Source organism: Carcharhinus amblyrhynchos, chromosome 7 (assembly GCF_965287045.1).
Source record: "Carcharhinus amblyrhynchos chromosome 7, sCarAmb.v2.hapA, whole genome shotgun sequence".
In the NCBI taxonomy this organism is placed as follows: Eukaryota; Metazoa; Chordata; class Chondrichthyes; order Carcharhiniformes; family Carcharhinidae; genus Carcharhinus; species Carcharhinus amblyrhynchos.
The window spans coordinates 104,538,851-104,560,164 of record NC_137330.1 but is presented as its reverse complement, the minus strand read 5'-3'; the positions used below and the strand labels follow the sequence as shown (position 1 = coordinate 104,560,164).

Here is a 21,314-nt window from a genome sequence, read left to right as displayed (position 1 = left end):
AAACCTGGTCTCTTTCTCCAAAAAGAAAGATCAAATATCTTAGGCATGACTTTCCACTGATGAAGCTATGCTGGCTATCCCTGATCAAGCTTTGCCTCCAAGTAGGGCTAGATGCTCTCCTTCAGAAGTTTCTCCGATAGTTCCCTTACCACTGATGTGAAACTCACTAGTCTGAGTTTCCTGGTTTATCTCTACAAATACTCAATGAATGCACTTAAAACAGCTAAGGATGAAGTTTTGAAAGATAAGGAGCCCAGTAGATTTAATATTCAAGAAGGTAAGGCAAGGCAAGTTGAAATTAATAAATTTATTTTTCACAAAGTAATCATTAAATGTTACGGACTTCTCAGTAGATTAATTCAACTAATCGCTCTGGTGCAGAAGGAGGCTGTTTGGCCCATTGAGTCTGCACCGACCACAATCCCACCTAGGCCCTATTCCCATAATCCCACGTTTACCCTGTTAATCCCCTGACACTAGGGTCAATTTATCATGCCAATCAATCTAACCCGCACATCTTTGGACTGTGGGAGGAAACCAGAACACCTGAAAGAAACTCATGCTGACACAGGAAGAATGTGCGAATTCCACATAGACAGTGGCCTGAGGCTGGAATTGAATCCAGGTCCCTGGCATTGTTAGGCAGCAGTGCTAACCACTAAGCCACCGTGCCTTTTGTTGAGCAGTGGGATACAAGAAAAAGAAACAGGAGCTGAATGATTTCTGGATATAGATTTACAAACAGTGTTCAAATGATCTGTGTCCAGCTCTGTAAGGCTTGCATGGAATGCAACAGCAAGCAGGTGCTCCTGAGTTCTACTCAAAAAATGAACTTACTTTGTCAAAACTTTAGGAAGCATCAGCTTTCAATGATATCATCTTACTTAGTAACACAAATTTTGAAGCAAAAAATGTTTACATTGACATTCCTTGAAAATTATTGGATTTAAAATGGTTTTACTTGCTGTAAATGGATCTGTTGGCAGCTTCTGCGCATCATGAACATTTTTCATCTGTTCTGAATGTGAACATGCAATTAAATCTGGAAGTGTAAATTACTCTAATTTATGTTCCATTAACCCACTACATTGTAAGAAATGTTAATTAATTGCATAGTAACCTCAGGAGAAAAGGGGCAGACAATGATGAATCTCTCTCTTTTGGCCAACTTACATTATTTTTCAACAACATCTAAATCTATCATGTTTAATGCTCACCGCTTCCAGCTTGTGTAGTAACACCCTCATCCTCAAAGATGTCAAAGCTCTCCTGCCGACCATGGCCAAAGGTTTCACTTTTCAATCCTTCTCTGGGTATTTTCAACCGTGTAAGATTGAACTGAATGGAATGAGTCAGATCGTAGCTATAACTATTTAAAAGAAAAAAAGCAACATTGCAACATATAAAAAAAGTAGGTGTTTTTCATAAAACTGCAAAAGTTCTACAATTTCCAAATTTTTTTATTCTTTCATGAAATGCTGGCATGGCTGACAAGGTCAGTATTTACTGTCTATCCCTAGAAATGAGCAGCTTGTTTGACCATTTCAGAGGATAATTAAGAGTCATCAACATTGCTCTGGGTCTGGAGTCACACGAAGGCCAGATCAGGAAGACTTTCTCCTCAAAGAACGTTAGTAATCAGATGGATAATGATGTTAGTCATCACAGTTACCCATTATTGTGACCAGCTTTATATTCCTTTTTATTGATTCAATTTAAATTCCACCCATAGCTATATTGGGATTTGCACTAATGTTCCTAGAACATTAGCTCGGGCCTCTGGTTTACTTAATCCACCCAAGAAAATAGTTTCTTTAATATTGTCTCGCAAGGATATGATCAATATTTGCATTCAAGCAATGAAATCAAGCCAGTAAAATCAGGTAGCTAAAACATTTTTTTTCTTTGCCATGTATGCTGAACAACCCTGGCCCAATAAAAAAAACTCATTTATGGAATGAGGGTGCCACTGCACCAGCATTTATTGTATATCCCTAGTTGCCCTCGAGAAGGTGATGTTGAGCTGCCTTCATGAACAACTACAGTACCCAAGGTATAGGTGCATCTCTCACGCTGTAAGGGAGGAAATTCCAGAATTTTGACCCAGCAACAGGGAAAGAACGGTGACAAGTGTTCAAGTCAGGATGGTGAGTGACTTGGAGGGGAACCGGCTCCCAGGTATTTGTTGTCCTTTTCTTTTGTTTGTGGGTGGTGGAGGGATTGAATGTTTGTGGAAGGAATAGCAATCAAGCAAGCTGCTTTGTCTTGGATTGTGTTGAACTTCTTTACTGTTGCTGGAGCTGCACCCATCCATGCAAGTGGAGAGCAATCCATCACATTCCTTGTAAGTAATGGACAGGCTTTGGGAAGTCAGATGAATTACTCGCCACAGGATTTTTAGCCTTGGACTTGCTCTTGTATCACAGTATTTATGTAGCTGATCAGTTTCTGGTGGCTGACAATCCCAGGATGTTGATAGCTTTCATCCTGATTCCCATTGATTCCAGTTTTTCTTAGACTCCTTGATACCATATTCAGTCAAATGCTGCCTTAATGTAAAGGTCAGTCACTCTCACCTCACCTCTGGAGTCCAACTCTTTTGTCCATATTTCAACCAACACTATAATGAGGTCAGGAGCTGAGTGATCCAAATTGAGCATCAGTGTTCAGGTTATTGCTGACCAACTGCTGCTTGATCACACTGTTTGTAACCCATGCCACCACTTTATGGTGGGGAATTCAGCAACGGTAATGGTGGCAGAGTTGCACACAGTGGTGTGCACTGCTGCCTCACAGCTCCAAGGACCCGAGTTCAATTCCTGGCTAGGGTCATTTGTCTGTGTGGAGTCTGTATGTTCTCCATGAGTGCGTGGGTTTCCTTTGGGTGCTCCAGTTTCCTCACACAGTCCAAAAGACATCCTGGTTAGGTGCACTGTCCATGCTAAATTCTCCCTTAGTATACCTGAGCAAGCGCTGGAGTGTGGCGATTAGGGGATTTTCACAGTAACTTCATTGCAGTGTTAATGTAAGCGTACTTGTGACTAATGAATAAACTTTACTTCTTGAATGTTAAGCAGCAATGGTTAGATCCTCTCTTTTGGATGGAGATGATCATTGTCTGGCACTTGTGTGGCACATATATTATTTGCCACTTGTCAGCCTAAGCATGAATCTTGTCCAGGTCTTGCTGCATTTGGACATGGGCTGCCTCAGTATTCAAGGAATCGTGGATGGTTCTGATCATTGTGCAATTATCAGCGAGCACTCACTTCTGACCTTATGATGGAGAAGATCATTGATGAAGCAGAAAGTGGTTGAGCCTGAGACACTACCCTGAAGAGCTCCTCAAGTGATGTCCTAGAGCTGAGGTGATTGATCTCCAACCACCAATTCATTTGCCTTTGTGCCAGGTACGACTTCAACCAGTGAAGAGCTTTCATCCTGATTCCAATTGGCTCCTTGATACCATATTTGGTCAAATGCTGCCTTAATGTAAAGGGCAGTCACTCTCACCTCACCTCTGGAGACCAACTCTTTTCAACCAACACTAATGAGATCAGGAGCTGAGTGATCCAAATTGAGCATCAGTGTTCAGGTTATTGCTGAGCAAGTGCTGCTTGATGGCACTGTTTATAACCTATTCCATCACTTTATTGGTGATTGAGAGTAGACTGATGGGGTGGTAATTGGTCAAATTGGATTTGTGCTGTGAACAGGACACACCTGGCAAATTTTCCACACTTCCAGGTAGATGCCAGGGTTGTAACTGTACTGGAACAGCTTGCTCATGTTTTAAGTTTACATATTAGTGTCACAGACAGGCTTACATTGACACTGCAATGAAGTTATTGTGAAAATCCTCTATTCACCACATTAGCTATCTGATGCCCATTTGGGTACACTGAGGGAAAATTTACCATGGCCAATGCACCTAACTAGTACATCTTTTGGGCTGCGGGAGGAAACCCATTCAGACACAGAATGTGTACAGACCAGCTTGACTAGGGGCATGCAAATTCTGGAGCACACGTCTTTAGTGCTATTGCCAGAATATTGTCAGGGCCATGGCCTTTACACTATCCAGTGCCTTCAGCCATTACAATGGGAGGTTTATTTCATGAGCAGCAGATAGCACTACATTATTCAACGCTTCTAGGATCTAATTAATTTCCAATGTATAGGAGGTATTGCTCTATCTGAAATCTAGCCTCATTAAATGAAGGAAAAAAGAAAAACAATGAAAATAGGTTGAAGTTTATCTCTTACTCAGTGTTAGGACCTAAATAAGCCTAAAAAGGCAAAGTTTTAGCACCAACACTAACTTAATCCAATTATTTAAAGAATATCTGGAATGAATTGGGCTCGTGGACATCATAACCATGCAGAAGTGATGATAAAGAGGGTGCATAAGATTATGAGTAATAAGTAAGACAAGCATAGACAGGTAAGACAGCACAGAAGCTGATCCTGTGTTGCATGAGGAGGCTCTACACATTTGTCTAGTACCAGGATGACCTTATGAGAGGTCTGTTTCCAGGGATTCAAATCTTTCAGGTACCCATAATTCACTATCGTAGGACTAGGCTAATGTCAAATGCATCTAAATCCGGCAGCGGTGTTCAATCATTCCACATCTTTTCCAGTCACTGGAGTCAATTCCAGCCATTAGAAGCTGGAACATTAAGGCATAACTAGCACAATTCCATTTGATGCATTCACCAAACTCATGGATCAAAATACATTGACAACCTATCTGGTGCAGCACTGGAAATGTAATATCAGAATACAACAAACAAATTATTTAGTTTCTCACACTAAAAACAGTTGCATTTACAAGACAAAATATTTTAAAAGTCACTAGCAATGGCAGGAGGAATAGAAGAGCCAGCAAGAAACCAATTGTGTACTAGCCAGGAAAGATACAGATATTAAGAGAAGAACTATCAATAACTTATTAGCAAAAAATCATTTTCCTTCATCAATAACTTTATCTTTACAACCTTAGACATGTAAATCAAAAATAAAAGCAATAACTTACCTAAAATAAAAATTGCTGGAAAGATCCACACTCTGGAAAATTTTCACATACCTAGAAAAATAATTTAATAAGAACATAAGAACATGAGAACATAAGAAATAGGAGCAGGAGTAGGCCATCTAGCCCTTCAAGCCTGCCCCGCCATTCAATAAGATCATGGCTGATCTGTTGTGGCTCAGTTCCACTTTCCCGCCCTCTCCCCATAACCCTTAATCCCCTCTCTTATCAAGAACCCATCAACCCGCTTCTTAAAAATATTTAGCGAGGCAGCCTCCACCACTTCAACGGGCAGAGAATTCCAGAGATTCACCACCCTTTGAGTGAAGAAGTTCCTCCTCAACTCCGTTCTAAACCGCCTCCCCTTTATCTTGAGGCTGTGCCCCCTAGTCCTACTGTCTTTTTTGAGCGGGAAGAGTCTCTCCACCTCTATCCTATCCATCCCATTCATCATCTTATATGTCTCAATGAGATCTCCCCTCATTCTTCTAAACTCTAACGAGTACAAGCCTAGTTTATTCAGCCTCTCCTCATAGCTCAATCCCCCCAACTCCGGTATCAGCCTAGTAAACCTCCTCTGCACTCCCTCCAGGGCCAAAATATATGTGCTGGTACATATCTGAACATTCAGAGTAAACGAAAAAAGACAGGATATTTAAAGTACATTAATGTACTCACTCAAAAGATTCAGCAACGATAAATGTCCAGATGTGTGTTCCATTGGGAATAATTGGGAAAGTTGCTTACTTCCAAGACAGGCAACAGAACAATAAGTAATGATTGTGAGACTGAAATTAGTGACAGAGTAGCATTTGGAACAAGGGAGAATACAAGATTTATGGCGTGAACAGAGTGGATTTGCTCTCTATTACTTAACACAGTGCTGGCCAACCAGAATGAGTTAAATAGCCTCCAAAGCTGCAAAATGTTTCTTTTATATTCATTGGAGTTATATCCTGATGGTCAGCATTAACTGGGAACTTGTGTTCCTATAAATAGGGAGACATCTTGTTATAATAGTTTGAAAATGCCCAATCTTGTCTGATCTCAGACTCAAACCTAGTTAATACTTGGACGGGAAACTGCCTGGGAATACCAGGCACAGTAGATTTCTTTGCCCTCTGGTTAATTTATTTCGTTAACTGAATTGCTCAAAAGAACAAACAGGAACAGACTGAAATAGTGACTGATGAGTTAGGAGGTCTGTAATCTCTCTAAATAAATGATTTTAAAATGTATAAATATTAGCTCCAGTTCTATCCATACCATCTGGCTTTCTGGAGTATGACAAACCCGTAGGGAACAAATCAATGAAACTTTTGCACTTTTAAATACTTGGTAAGTGACAACAAATAGCATTTCAGAAGGTGGCATCTCCTGTTTGGCTAAATGCTGATTTTGAGATGCTTACTTCAGACAGCCTCAGTAACAAAATATTACAGTGGATACTACAGATACAAAATAGAGGACATATACTCTCCAGTGGGGGCTGAAGAAGACTGCAAAAGAGTTTGGGAGAAAAAGATAATTAAGAGATTTGCTAAAAAGGATGAGGGTTTTAAATTCAATCCATAAGGAATGCCAAGAGTAAAACAGAGGTTGGCACGGGCAGAAATCAAAGCAGAGCCTGACTTAGCATGGAATGGAATGTGAACAGTGAAAATAATGCATGGAAAGCAAAAACAGCCAATAAGGAGCATGTTTGAGGAACTAAGTCTGAAGGAGTAAAAGTGAGATGCATGAATTTTCATGCAGTGGTCAACGTAGTGGTTTGTTTGTTAAAAATAGAGATGAGAAATTATAAAGGCAAGAAGTCACTTGTGGGGTGGTGTTCAGACCTCCTGACAGTAACCACACGGCCTTTATAAATCGGAGTGTCGAGTATAAAAGCGGGAGTGTCATGGTAAAGTTGTATAAGACATTGGTGAGGCCGAATGTAGAGTATTGTGTACAGTTTTGGTCACCTAGTTACAGGAAGGATGTAAATAAGGTTGAAAGAGTGCAGAGAAGGTTCACGAGGATGTTGCCAGGATTTGAGAAGCTGAGTTACAGAGAGAGATTGAATAAATTAGGACTTTATTCCCTGGAGTGTAGAAGAACAAGGGGAGGCTTGATAGAGGTGTATAAGATTTTGATGGGTATAGATAGAGTGAATGCAAGCAGGCTTTTTCCACTGAGGCTAGGGGAGAAAAAAACCAGAGGGCATGGGTTAAGGGTGAAAGGAGAAAAATTTAAAGGGAATATTGGGGGGGCGGAATTCTTCACGTACAGAGTGGTGGGAGTGTGGAATGAGCTGCCGGATAAAGTGATAAATGTGGGGTTACTTTTAACATTTAAGAAAAACTTGGACGGGTTCATGGATGAGAGGGGTATGGAGGGATGCAAATTGCCCAAACGTGAAACAGCGTGTATCTAACAAGAAAAATGTCTCAATAAATTTCTATGTCTGATGTCTATGACACATCCTTGGCATCACATGGAAAGGCAAAGTCACCAATGTAGCAGTCCTTTCTAGGGCAAACAAGCCAAGTGCACTAATGCTAATCAAGCAAAGATAACTTGGGTATGTGCACAGCATGGAAGATAGTTGCAACTCCAAAGATACTCAATGGGGGAGATAATCATGCCCACAGACCAGCAAGGCTTCCAAAGCTTCGATTTAAGGATCCTGTCAAGAGACACGAAAGTCCTCAACATCACTCATGACAAGTAGGAAACTCCAGCTGACGGTCGATGCAAATGGCAACAGCAGCTGAGTGCAAGAATATGCCACGAACATATGTGGCTTTAGTAGTTCCAGAACCATGCAGAAGTTGTCACAGACATCAACCACATCAGCAGCACGAATCAACCTCATATCACAAGCTATCTTTCCAGAAGTGGATTGTTCAGCCATCTAAAGTAGTACAGCAGGTGATTTACCTAATCTCACCAGAAGTTTAGTTTGCATTCCTAAGAACTCTTGCAGATGGAAAGATGCCAACTAACTGTCACTTAGACTGTTTAGTGATGGTAAGACATTGGGCTTTAAGTTAGTACAAGTGGATAAGTATGCTTGGTATGTTTGCCCTTGAAAGGACTGCTACATTAGTGACTTTGTCTTTAACATGGTTAATTGTAGATTTGCCCCAATCTGTTTAAGCTGTTTTTGCGTGCACTTACTTGGCTTCATCTGGATGAGCAATTCTAACGGAGTCATTTGGAATGTAAACAATGTTGGTGTCCTCTATTTTATAAATTGAATGGCCACCAATATCTGCAACTTTTCTTCTTTTAGTTATCAATACAATATAGTATCCTTCTAAAAATCTGACAAACCCTGTGGGAAAAACAGGAAATATTTTGTCTTCAACATCGAGCTTTGTATTGACAAAAATCAAAGAATGCAATAGCCATATTAGAACATAAGAACATAAGAATTAGGAGCAGGAGTAGGCCATCAGGCCCCTCAAGTCTGCTCTGCCATTCAACAAGATCATGACTAATGTTTTTGTGGACTCATCTCACTGTAACCCTTAATTCCTTTACTGTTCAAAAATTTATCTAGCCTTGTCTTGAAAACATTCAATGAGGTAGCCTCAACTGTTTCACTGGGCAGGGAATTCCACAGATTCACAGCCCTTTGGGTGAAGAAGTTCCTCCTCAACTCAGCCCTAAATCTGCTTCCCCTTATTTTGATGCTATGCCCCCAAGTTCTAGTTTCACCCACCAGTGGAAACAACTTCCCTGCTTCTATCTTATCTATTCCTTTCATAATCTTATATACATTTCAGTAAGATCTCCCCTCATTCTTCAGAATTCCAATGAGTACAGCCCTAGCCTACTCAGTCTCTCTTCATAAGCCAACCCTCTCAACTCCAGAATCAACCCAGTGAATCTCCTCTGCAGCCCTTCCAGTGCCAGTATAAACTTTCTCAACTAAGGAGACCAAAACTGTACACAGTACTCCAGGTGTGGCCTCACCAGCACTTTATACAGCTGCAACATAACCTCGGTGTTTTTAAACTCACACTCAGCAGCATTGCATTCCATCTGCCAGACCCTCGCCCACTCAGACTATCTATATCCCTTTGCAGATTTTCAGCATCCTCTGCACGCTTTGCTCTTCCACCCATCTTAGTGTCATCTGCAAATTTTGACACACTACACTTAGTCCTCAACTCCAAATCATCTATGTAAATCCCAACACTGATCTCTGAGGCACAGCACTAGTCACTGATCGCCAATCAGAAAAACACTCATTTACCCCCACTCTTTGCTTTGTTAACCAATCCTCTATGCACGTTAATACATTATAGTAACACTGTGCACCTTTATCTTACATAGCAGTCTTTGATGCAGCACCTTGTCAAATGCCTTCTGAAAATCCAGATACACCACATCCACAGGTTCCCCATTGTCCACTGCACATGTAATGTTCTCAAAGAATTCCACCAAGTTAGTCAAACATGACCTGCCCTTCATGAACCCATGCTGCATCTTACCAATGGGTCAATTTATATCCAGACATCTATTTCTTCCTTGATGATAGATTCAAGCATTTTTCCTACTACAGAAGTTAAGCTTACCAGCCTATAGTTACCCGTTTTTTGTCTACCTCCTTTTTTAAACAGTGGCGTCACATTTGCTGTTTTCCAATTTGCGGGAACCACCCCAGAGTCCAGCGAATTTTGGTAATTTACCACTAGTGCATTTGCTTTTGTCCCGCCATCTCTTAGTAGCCTGGGATGCATTCCATCAGGACCAGGAGACTTGTCTATCTTTACCCCCATTAACTTGTCCAACACTACTTCTTTTGTGATAATGATAGTTTCTAGGTTCTCACTTGCCATTGCCTTACTGTCATCAATTCTTGGCATGTTATCTGTGAATTTCAATGTGAAGACTGACAAAATACCTGTTCAATGCCTCAGCCATTTTCTCATTTCCAGTTATTACATTCCCTTTCTTGCCCTCCAACGGACCAATGTTTACTTTCGCCACTCTTTGTTTTATATAGTTGTAGAAACTTTTGTTATCTGTTTTTATATTCTGAGCTAGTTTACTCTCATAATCCATCTCACCTTTGTAGCTTTTTTCGTGGTTTTCTGCTGACCTTTAAGATTTCCCAATCCTCTAGTTCCCATAACCTTTGCCACGTTGTATGCATTTTCTTTCAATTTGATGCCCACCTTTTTTTTTTAAGATATCCATGGCTGATTATCTCTTTTTCTGCAGTTCTTCCTTATCTTTTGCTGAGCACGATGAAAGATCGCTTTGAAAGTCCTCCACTCTTCCTCAATTGTCCCACCATAAAGTTTTTGCTCCCAGTCTACCTTAGTCAACTCCTCCCTCATCCCTTTTTAGTCTCCTTTGTTTAAGCACAAGACACTGGTATTGGATTTTGCCTTCTCACTGCATCCTAGTCTAAATTTATAGCTCAGTCGAATGTATTGAGCCATACAAAGGAGAAAGCTTACACATTCACTGTCATCCATACCAAGGTACCAAATTTCAGCCAGGATATTGTTGCAAATGCAATAATTAACCCCTATAATCCCTAGAATTCAAAATGAAGGGTGGGGGAGGGAGTGAATGGGAATTAAAAAAGAAAGCTAATAGAATACACAAAAAGGAAAGTAAACTTACGACACAGGTTAGCAATTGGTTGGGCAATGGGAGACAGAATGTAGGGATAAGGAAACAAAATAGTTGGTGGTCAAATTCTTCAAGGATGTGCACTGGGACCCAAATTTTTCACCACTTAGATCAATGTCTTAGATAAAGGGTTGTATATCCAAGTTTGTAGTTGAAGTTAGGGAATACAGCAAATTACGCAGATGGAGGAAGTTATAAAAGGGACATGCAAATTAAAACAAATGGGTCAAAACAATAGCAGTAGAGTTCAATGTGGAAAAGTGTGGTGCCTGGATCCAAGAAGGGCAAATCAGAATAGTTATTTAATGGTAAGAAACTGCATATGACCAAAAGAGATCCAAGTGTCCATGTACACTTAGCACTAAAAACTAGAGGCAGGTACAAAACTGTTAATAGGATATTGGCATTTATTTAAAAGGAAATGAAGTATAAAAGGGGAAGATGTTCTGCTTCAGTTATACAGATTCTGGAGTTTTGGACACCACAACTCAGGAAAGAGTTATTGACCTCATGAGTAAAATGCAGTACAGATGGACCAGAATTAACCAGATCTTGAACAGTTAAATTATGAAGACTGATGCACAAACTTGACTCTCTCTCTCTCCACCCCAAGTTTAGAAAGTTGGGGAATGAACTAATAGATAGCAAATCAAATGTCTAAAATGATAAAATGATTTGACTAAGTTGAAGAATCCAGAATAAGAGGGCACAATCTCAAAATGAAGTGACACCAGGAGGCACATTTGTACACAGGTAGTGAAAATCTGGTTTCTTTCCTCACCACCCACTGCCACCACACTCCCCTTACATCTCCCTCCGTCATAACTCAAAAGATTGGAATGCTGGGTCAATTGAAATATTTAAATCTAAGATTTTATCAATCAATTGTTAGGCAAGGGATCATAAGCATGAATGGAACTTTAACAAAGGTGAGATCAACTCTGACCTGAATGGTTGGGGGAGGGGAACATTTTCAAGGCTAGAATAACTTATTCCCAATCATAGTTGATGTCATGCCTGTCCACTACAATTCAGCATGTTGTAAGTAGGCATCAGGTAAGGAAAAAACAAACAGCACACTTGTGGTGCCTGCCATGGTTAACCAAACTCATAGAATTGAGATTTTGAGATACCAAGAACAGTACTACAACTTATTGCCTATGGCCAAACACTGACAAAAATCAGAGTTTGTTTTGCAGTACAATCATAGCCTACGACACGTGTTGTAAATGTCAGCGCAACAATAAAATGCCGGTGTTCTAAACTGTACGTTCAATTAGATCCAAAGTGCAGTAATATTGATTTGAGTCTGAGAAGGCTAATTTAAACTGCATTCTGAGAGTTGTAGCTCACAATTGCTGTACTGCTTTTATTCTGGGGATACAATTTGCTATCTTGATGGGGTAGTTTTGAGGGATCGCATCTCTCCAAACTTCACATTTCTCAGAACAGGTTACAAATTTTAAAATTACTTTGTTAGGAAACAATTCAAGCTCATTAAACAGGAACTATAAATATCAGTTTTATAATTTCCTTGTAGATTTTATTCTTCCTCTACTTCTTGCCACTAGTATCTGCATGACCAATTATGATTAGTAGGCTCGCAGTTCGTAAAACTAGCTTACGCTTGACTGTTGATCCCTAGTTTATTCCCAACAACAAAAATTTGGGGCTGTTTTAAGACTTTGAAATCTACGGCAATTTGGTTCTAATGTAACAGTTTGAATATCAAGTACAATATCAGAAGCCACAGATACAAGTGGCTGGTAAAAGATGCAAAAACTCATGAAAATTTGCATAATAACACATATACACTGTCTACTGCCATTACTACACTGCAGTGTAATCTCTTGAAAAATGGGATAATATCACTGTAGAAATTGTTTTTTTTTTGCAAATTCTTACCAACAATGCCAAAAGCAGATACAGCTCGTGAAAGCCCAGATAATCCCTTCTGCCCCATTTTAGTTCGGTTGCCCATATCAAGACGACTCAAAAGTTCATGAACTTCCTGTTGATTGTATACATGCTAAACCAAAACAAAACAAAAATGATTTTAGAATCATCAGGGTAGAAATTCAAAATAGTATCCCCTTCCAATGGTGCAAACTAGAACCAAAAATGACAATTTTAGCAGGCTCGCATTTGATTTATGTAGATATCCAAAACAACTAAAAAGGGACAAGATTTCACTCTTCTACTGTAACTATGCCACCTTGAATCAGCACAGCAATAACTAATACTAAGTCGACCATCTGCAAATGCCAGCTATCTCCTCAATGTGAGAAAGACACCTCTGGAGAAAGAAGTTAAGAAACAAGTAAAGACCAAGTGGAGTGCCTTTCAAAGGCGTTACAATTTCAGATCATGTCCTGAACTCATGGGCAATGTGTAGGCCTGCAGCCACTGATCTTTTTATTTCCAATTTTGCATTTCATTTCTGCTCAGATTTTTAATATTTAAAGTCATTTTGTATGTTCTCACTTGATAGACACTGGTCTTAACCCAGCTATGATTGTGTTTTGATTTGTCAATGATAATCAGTGACCTGATTAGTCTTTTTAGATCTCGTTTTCATTTTGTACTGGCCCATACAGCTGTTGTTTAGGCTAAGTTTTTATTTTACTCTGTTCCATGGTATTTTGTGACCCTTGGACATTGAACAAGTTGCTGAGTAATCTTATCCAATGTGTTCACTTGAAGTATCAGAAAATGAAGTTTAATTGATGGACATAAATGCCCAAGTGATGGCAGATGAGAAGCTACATAAACGAACTGAATGCTGCTAAGTCTGCTTAACCTTGTGGTCCTTGTGAGAAGAACTGATAAGTGCTGAGACTTGAAATCTTGCTGCAACTGTACAGTGTACTGGAGGGGCCGCAGCTGGAGTACTGTGTGCAGCTTTGGTTGCCGCACTTGCAGAAGGATATACTGGCCTTGGAGGGAGTGCAGAGGAGATTCACTAGGCTGATACCAGAGATGAGGGGGTTGGACTATGAAGGGAGACTAAACAGACTAGGTCTGTACTGGTTGGAGTTTAGAAGGATGGGGGGGGATCTTATAGAGACGTATAAGATAATGAAGGGGATGGATAGGGTAGACATAGAGAGATTCTTCCCACTTAGAAAGGATAGCGGAACTCGAGGGCACAGCCTCAAGATAAGGGGTGGGGGGGGGGGGCAGTTTAGATCAGAGTTGAGGAGGAACTTCTTCACTCAAAGAGTGGTGAATCTCTGGAATTCTCTGCCCATTGAAGTGGTGGAGGCTACCTCGCTAGATGTATTTAAGTCACGGGTAGATAGTTTTCTGATAGACAGGGGAATTAAGGGTTATGGGATGAGAGCGGGAAAGTGGAACTGATCCACTTCGGATCAGCCATGATCTTACTGAATGGTGGGGCAGGCTCAAAGGGCTAGATGGCCTACTCCTGCTCCTGTTTCTTATGTTCTTATGAGATTTGTTTAGGAAAGACTGTGTAGCAGGCTTCCAGAATCTGGAATTGAGAGAGGAACTTACGGTGTCCCACTTGCGTATCTTGTACTCAGTCTATCTCATTCAACCAACACAGACTACAAAAGTCAGCATATAGTTAAAGAATGAAAATGAATTTGTTTGCTAATGCATGCATCAGGAGAGGGAGACAGTCAGTCAATGAAGATTGACTATCCTTTCTGGAAGAAAAATAATAAAAATGTGAGATTGATGTACTTTTCTGAACATATCAGCATCCCACCCAGTTTGTCACCCAAACTGGAGGGTCCATTTACAATATTACACAGCATTATCTTAGCCAATAACATTCCACCTGTCAGCAGGATTGCGAGACATAGCTTATTGCATCTAAGGTTCCTAACCCTTTACCTAGGAAACCTAACCCACGTACATCCTGTATATCCAAGGTCACAACTAATATCTATGAATTTTAATTGGCAAAAGTCATTTTCTTGCTGGAATCAGGGCCTCTTATCAAACTGAGAGACTGCACCAGCCTCGCTACCCAGGAGTAAATTCATTCCCATACATTCCAGAACTCTAATTTAACTTGCTTTGCGTATCCCAAGCAGATAGGAGAAACTGCCTTCTATACCCCATTGTATTAAAAGAATTTGGTCTGTCTACCACTGTATTTCCAATCATGCTGAGCAAACAGACTTATTTGGCCAAAGTTCACAAACACATTAAGAATACTGTTAATTTCATGATACTTGGTTAAATTGTGGTTATACAGTTTATAAACTTTGCATATATTGTTCCAAGCACACTGAATTTTCACTGTACATAGGGCACTTTATAATTACCTTAACCTAGACTACTTATTATAGTAAAACTAAAATGAAGGATCTCATACTAAGAATTTTATACTACCTTCCACCAGGAATGAAGCCAGAAATTCAGTTTAAAGGGACAGTGTTTCTGAGACTAGGGCTGTAGCACAAGTCAATCACAGATGAGATGAAGGGCCAAAAATGGAGTATCTGACCGTAGTGAAAATGTGTGCATCAAAAGGGCCAGTAATGTGCATATCAATTTGGGAGAGCAGTCATAGAACAGACCAAATGTTTGTGTTTAAACAAAAGTATCTGAAGAAAAGACCAAGTGCTTTCTCCTTTATAGAAAGTTACCTTTCTTCATTTTTACATATTCTTTATTCTTACATATTTTTTCTATAGTAGTCAGTTATAATTGTCATATTATCAATATTCAATAACATTGTATTTAACAACACTTGGCACAGTTGCTTTTTCCTGTTATATTCAGAGCACAGCTTCAAACTGAAGTGAAACGCTGAAGGGACTCAACTTTTTGCACAAGGTGCAAGAAATCAAGCCCAGCATTGCTGCCAACTACGACAACATCCTTAATTCCTCAAATACCTTGGCCCACACGCCAATTCCTTGGGAGTTATCTGTAAAGGAAAATTACCCAAGTCCTGATATGTCTAAAGTCATCAGCCTCCCAACACCAAAGGTCTAGACTTACTTCAAGCTACTGAACCCGTGTGCTGTGAGATGTTGCTGCGTCTTATCTTATAGCAGGTACTTGAAAGCTGAACAAACAGACTTTCTGCAAGGGCAAAACATATTTGACCAGATATGTCCTAAAATGTCACTGAAAATGGCTTTGAAAATAACTTCAAAACAAGTACTGTCTTTCTCGATCTCACTGTAGCATATGACAGACACTGGTTTGCTTGTCAAAATCTCAACAGTCCTCTCTCAGTGGATTACTGAAACCATCGATCTATAATAGATGGTTCAGGGTTGAGATCGGTGTCAAAATGTGAAACAACCTCCTCAGCAAACTTGCTGGCTCTTCACGTGTTGCAGATGCTCAAACTTTAAAGGATCTCAGCTCTTGCTTTACTCAACTGACTGCAGAGTACTGTACACCAGTTCGTACAACTCATCATACACTAGTCTTGTAAATACCCAGTTCAACAATTTGTATCATGTCAGGTACCACTCAATCAACTCAATCTCCCTTGCTCCCAGTCCTGAGCAACAACGCACCTCAGAGGGGGAGATTGCAACAAGAAAGCTCCTGGAAAACGTTTACTTCAATTTAAGCTCGCTAATACACAAAAATCTTTCCAATCCACCTGCTGCCCGCCTCCCATTATGCCCACCTATATGACTCAGATCATCATGCCAAAGAATAACAGCAGAAGCCCAATGGCAGTAGGAATGGAACCAACATGGCACCATTAAAACCCACAATTTCACAGAATCCACAGCCCATCCACCTGGCTTCAACACTGGGCACTGCTCAACTGTTTCCACACTGGGCAAGCCCTTTGTGTAGCAAATTGGCACAAGTGGTGACTTGTAGGGAACTGGGATTGCAGTTGTGATGCATCCCAATCAATGACACACTGGAGAGTACCTTCTGACAAAATTCAGAGGGGGGCCCGGAGCACTCTGGAAGCTTTCTCCTGGCCTGGTGACTACGAGAGTCATAGAGTCAGAGGTTTACAGCATGGAAACAGGCCCTTCGGCCCAACTTGTCCATTCTGCCCTTTAGTTTTTAAGCCCCTAAGCTAGTCCCAATTGCCCACATTTGGCCCATTTCCCTCTAACACATCTTACCCATAGAACATAGAACACTACAGCATAAACAGGCCCTCTGGCCCACAAGTTGCGCCGATCACATCCATACCTACCAAACCATAGAACTATCTGTAACTCACAATCCCATTAAATCCCACATACTCGTCCAGAAGTCTCTTAAAAGACCCCAGCGAGTTTGCCTCCACCACCACCGACGGCAGCCAATTCCACTCACTCACCACCCTCTGAGTGAAAAAAAACTTACCCCTAACAACTCCTCTGTACTTGCTTCCCAGCACCTTAAACCTGTGTTCTCTCGTAGCAACCATTTCAGCCCTGGGAAATAGCCTCCGAGAATCCACCCTATCTATTCCCCTCAACATTTTATAAACCTCCATCAGGTTGCCTCTCAACCTTCGTCTCTCCAGGGAGAAGAGACCTAACTCCCTCAACCTATCTTCATAAGGCATGCCTCCCAATCCAGGGCAAATCTTGTAAGTCTCCTCTGCACCCTCTCAATAGCTTCCACATCCTTCCTGTATTGAGGTGACCAGAACTGCACACAGTACTCCAAGTGGGGTCTGACAAGGGTCTTATAAAGTTGCAGCATTACCTCCCGACTCCTAAACTCAATCCCTCGACTAATGAAGGCCAGTACACCGTATGCCTTCTTGACCACATCCTCCACCTGCAAGGCCGATTTAAGAGTCCTATGGACCCGGGCCCCAAGATCCTTCTGCTCCTCAACACTGCTAAGAGTCCTACCCTTGATATTGTACTCCTTCATCCCATTGGTCCTGCCAAAATGGACCACTATGCATTTATCTGCGTTGAAGTCCATTTGCCACTTGTCCGCCCAGTCTTGCATCCTACCTATGTCATGTTGCAACTTCTGACATCCCTCCAGACTATCCACAACACCACCAACCTTTGTATCGTCGGCAAACTTACTAACCCATCCCTCCACTTCCTCATCCAGGTCATTTATGAAAATGACAAACCGCAAGGGTCCTAGAACAGATCCCTGGGGCACTCCACTGGTGTCCGACCTCCATGCAGAAAAAGACCCATCCACGACCATTCTCTGCCTTCCGCAGGCAAGCCAGTTCTGGATCCACAAGGCCAAAGCCCCTTGGATATCATGCCCTCTCACCTTCTCAAGAAGTCTTGCATGGGGGACCTTATCAAATGCCCTGCTGAAGTCCACGTAAACCACATCCACCGCTCTTCCTTCGTCAATGTGTTCAGTCACATTTTCAAAGAACTCAACTAGGCTCGTAAGGCATGACCTGCCTTTGACAAAGCTGTGCTGACTATTCCTGATCATTCTAAACTTCTCTAAATGCTCATAAATCTTGTCCCTCAGAATCCTCTCCATCAACTTACCAACCTCTGAGGTCAGACTCACAGGTCAGTAATTTCCCAGGCTATCCCTGCTCCCTTTCCTGAAAATAGGAACCACATCAACAATCCTCCAACCCTCCGGAACCTCTCTAATCTCCATTGACGATGCAAAGATCATCGCCAGGGCTCTGCAATCACTTCCCTCACCTCCCACAGTAACCTCGGGTACATCCCATCCAGTCCCGGCGACTTATCTATCTTGATAGAATTTAAAAGTTCCAACACATCCTCTTTCTTAATGTCCACATACTCAATCTTTTCAGTCTCCAGCAAATCTATAGTATAACCTCCCAGATCACTTTCCACCGTGAATACCGAGGCAAAGTACTCATTGAGCACCTCTGCCATTTCTTCCGGTTCCACAGACTTTTCCCCCTTCACCTTTTATAGGTCCTATCCCTTCACTTCTCATCCTTTTACTCTTCACGTATTCGTAGAATGCCTTGGGATTCTCCTTAATCTTACCCGCCAAGGCCTTCTCATGACCCCTTCTGGCTCTCCTAATTTCCTTTTTAAGCTCCTTTCTATAAGCTTTATACTCCTCTAGATCCTTAACATCTCCTAGCTCCCTGAACCTTTTGTACACCTTTCTTTTCTTCCTAACTAGGTTCACCACAACCTTCGTGCACCACGGTTCCCGTGACCTACCAAAACCTCCTTGTCTCATCGGAACGTTGTCATACAGAGCTCCAGTCAAACATTCCTTGAAAATCCGCCACCTTCCTTCAGTACTTTTCCCCAAGAACACCACCTTCCAGTTTATTCGTCCAATTATCTGCCTGATGTCTTCATATTTCCCCTTACTCCAGATATACGCCTTCCTACCATGCCTGATCCTATCTCTTTCCAATGCTATTGTGAAGGAGATAGAATTATGATCTCTACCCCCGAGATGTTCTCCCACCGAGAGATCCGACACCTGTCCTGGTTCATTAGCCAGCACCATGTCAAGTACAGCCTCTCCTCTCGTAGGCTTATCCACGTGCTGTGTCAGGAAAGCCTCCCGAACACACCTAACAAACTCTTCCCCATCCAAACCCCTTACCTAGGGATATTCCAGTCGATGTTTGGGAAATTAGTCTCCCATCACGACAACTCTGTTATTACTACATCTCTCTAGGATCTGTTTCCCTATCTGCACCTCAACTTCCCTGTCACTATTGGGCGGCTATAGAAAACACCCAGCAAAGTTATCGACCCTTTGCTGTTCCTAACTTCCACACAGAGACTCCGTAGACAGTCCCTCCATGGCATCCACATTCTCTGCAGCCGTGACACTGTCTCTGATCAACAGTGCCACTCTGCCACCTCTTTCGCCTCCCTCCCTGTCCTTCCTGAAACATCTGAATCCCGGCACCTGAAGTACCCAGTCCTGTCCCTGAGACATCCAAGTCTCTGTAATGGCCACCACATCACATTCCCAAGCAGCAATCCACGCCCTAAGCTCATCTACTTTATTCACTACACTCCTGGCGTTAAAATAGACACACCTCAGACCCTCGGTCTGGGTGCTTCCTTTCTCCATCACCCTTCTAACCTCCCTCTCATACCGTCTACAGTCCTTCTCTACTTGGGAGCTAACCTCCTCGTTCTCAGTCACCTCATTTCTATTCCCTCCCCTCAATCTTTCTAGTTTAAAGTCCCCCCCAGTAGCCCTAGCCAACCTTCCCACCAAGATATTGGTCCCCCTAGGATTCAAGTGCCACTTGTCTTTACTGTACAGGTCACACCTGCCCCTAAAGAGGCCCCAGTGATACAGGAACCGGAATCCCTGCCCCCTGCTCCAGTCCCTCAGCCACGCATTCCACCTCATTCCATTCCAGCTCTCACTCTCCCGCGGCACAGGCAGCAATCCTGACATTACTACCTTCGCGTTCCTCTTTCTCCTAATTCCCTATAATCCATCTAATTCCCTATAATCCCTCTTCATGACCCCCTCCCTCTTCCTGCCTATGTCAGCAGTACCTATGTGTACCACAACCTCTGGCTCCTCACCCTCCCCTTTCAGGATGTCTGGGACGCGTCTAGAGACATCCCGGATCCCAGCTCCGGGGAGGCAAACCACCATCCACGACTCCCGTGTGCATCCGCAAAAACGCCTGTCTGACCCCCTCACTATGGAGTCCCCTATTAACACTGCCTTACTGCTCTTTTCCTTACTTTCTTGAAGTACTGGGTCTAAATGTATGTAACTGTCTAAATGCTTTCTAAAAAATAATCATACCAGCCTCTACTACAAATACATCCTCTGGCAGCTTGTTCCAGACACTCACTCTACGCAAGCTAAAAATAAACAAACAAACCAGCTAAAATTAACATATTTTGAAACAATTAACAGGCAAAAGATATTTCAAGTAAAAAAAAGTAAATTTCACTTCAGGCAGTCAATACAAAGATATGTACAAATGTGAAACCATATGCAATCTCAGTCTTTCCAACTTGGCCACTGCTATGTAGAATCTTACTTCCCACTCAATATGGCCAACAGCCATATTTCACCAAACTCCCTGGACACAGTGAACACCGACAAGGCACACAACACTCATTCGGGTCATGACAGTCCTTGTGGCAGAATCCCCAGAGATTCTCTTTGCTGGCCCCTTTAAGTGATCTGGTGGGCTCTGGCAACACAAACAGCAGCAATTGATCTTGTCCAACCTATAATCTCCTGCTTTTCAGCTCCCTGCCCTTGCAACTATATAACAGACATTGAAAGCTAATTACAATGGAATTGGGTTTTAGCTTTGACCCTTTGGGTCTGTACTAAAAAAAGCTAAACCCAATTCCACTGTAATTAGCTTTCTGTTTAGCCTTTGCTTCTTTGCTGTTCATTCCCATGGCAATCTCTGATCACATGGGCATTTCTTGGAACCTAATGATGTTGTAATTAAGAAACCAATTGACCCTCTTTTTGACTACTGCCTACTTCACTAAAAGGGGGTATCATACAAAATACATGCTTTTCCCACAGCACAAGTCATTACCCATGTGTCCTACTTAGTATTTCTTTCTGTGTAAGCTACCTAGATATTGTTCAAAGACACTCCTGTAAGCAGCCACCAGTAAAAAAGTAGTATGTTTTTCTTTTCTCAAACTTACCTAGAGTTTCAGCCAGAAGGAACAGGAGTGCTCCTTTGGGTTCAATAGAATTGCTGCAGGCAGCCATCAAGCCACCTTCAACTCATCCCTCT

At 41.8% G+C, this 21,314-nt stretch overlaps 1 protein-coding gene across 2 annotated transcripts in view; it reads right to left on the bottom strand.

Annotated features, from left to right (window-relative positions):
- The window catches only part of fig4a (FIG4 phosphoinositide 5-phosphatase a), a 129,079-nt gene that overhangs the window by 86,983 nt on the left and 20,782 nt on the right, over positions 1-21,314 (bottom strand). For both annotated transcript variants that reach the window (XM_080192891.1, XM_080192892.1), the window contains exons 4-7: positions 12,578-12,701; positions 8,198-8,354; positions 5,039-5,089; positions 1,218-1,369 (exon numbers count right to left, since the gene is read on the bottom strand). In XM_080192891.1, the coding sequence (XP_080049017.1) occupies positions 1,218-1,369; positions 5,039-5,089; positions 8,198-8,354; positions 12,578-12,701 (484 nt within the window). The remainder of the gene's footprint in view (positions 1-1,217; positions 1,370-5,038; positions 5,090-8,197; positions 8,355-12,577; positions 12,702-21,314) is intronic.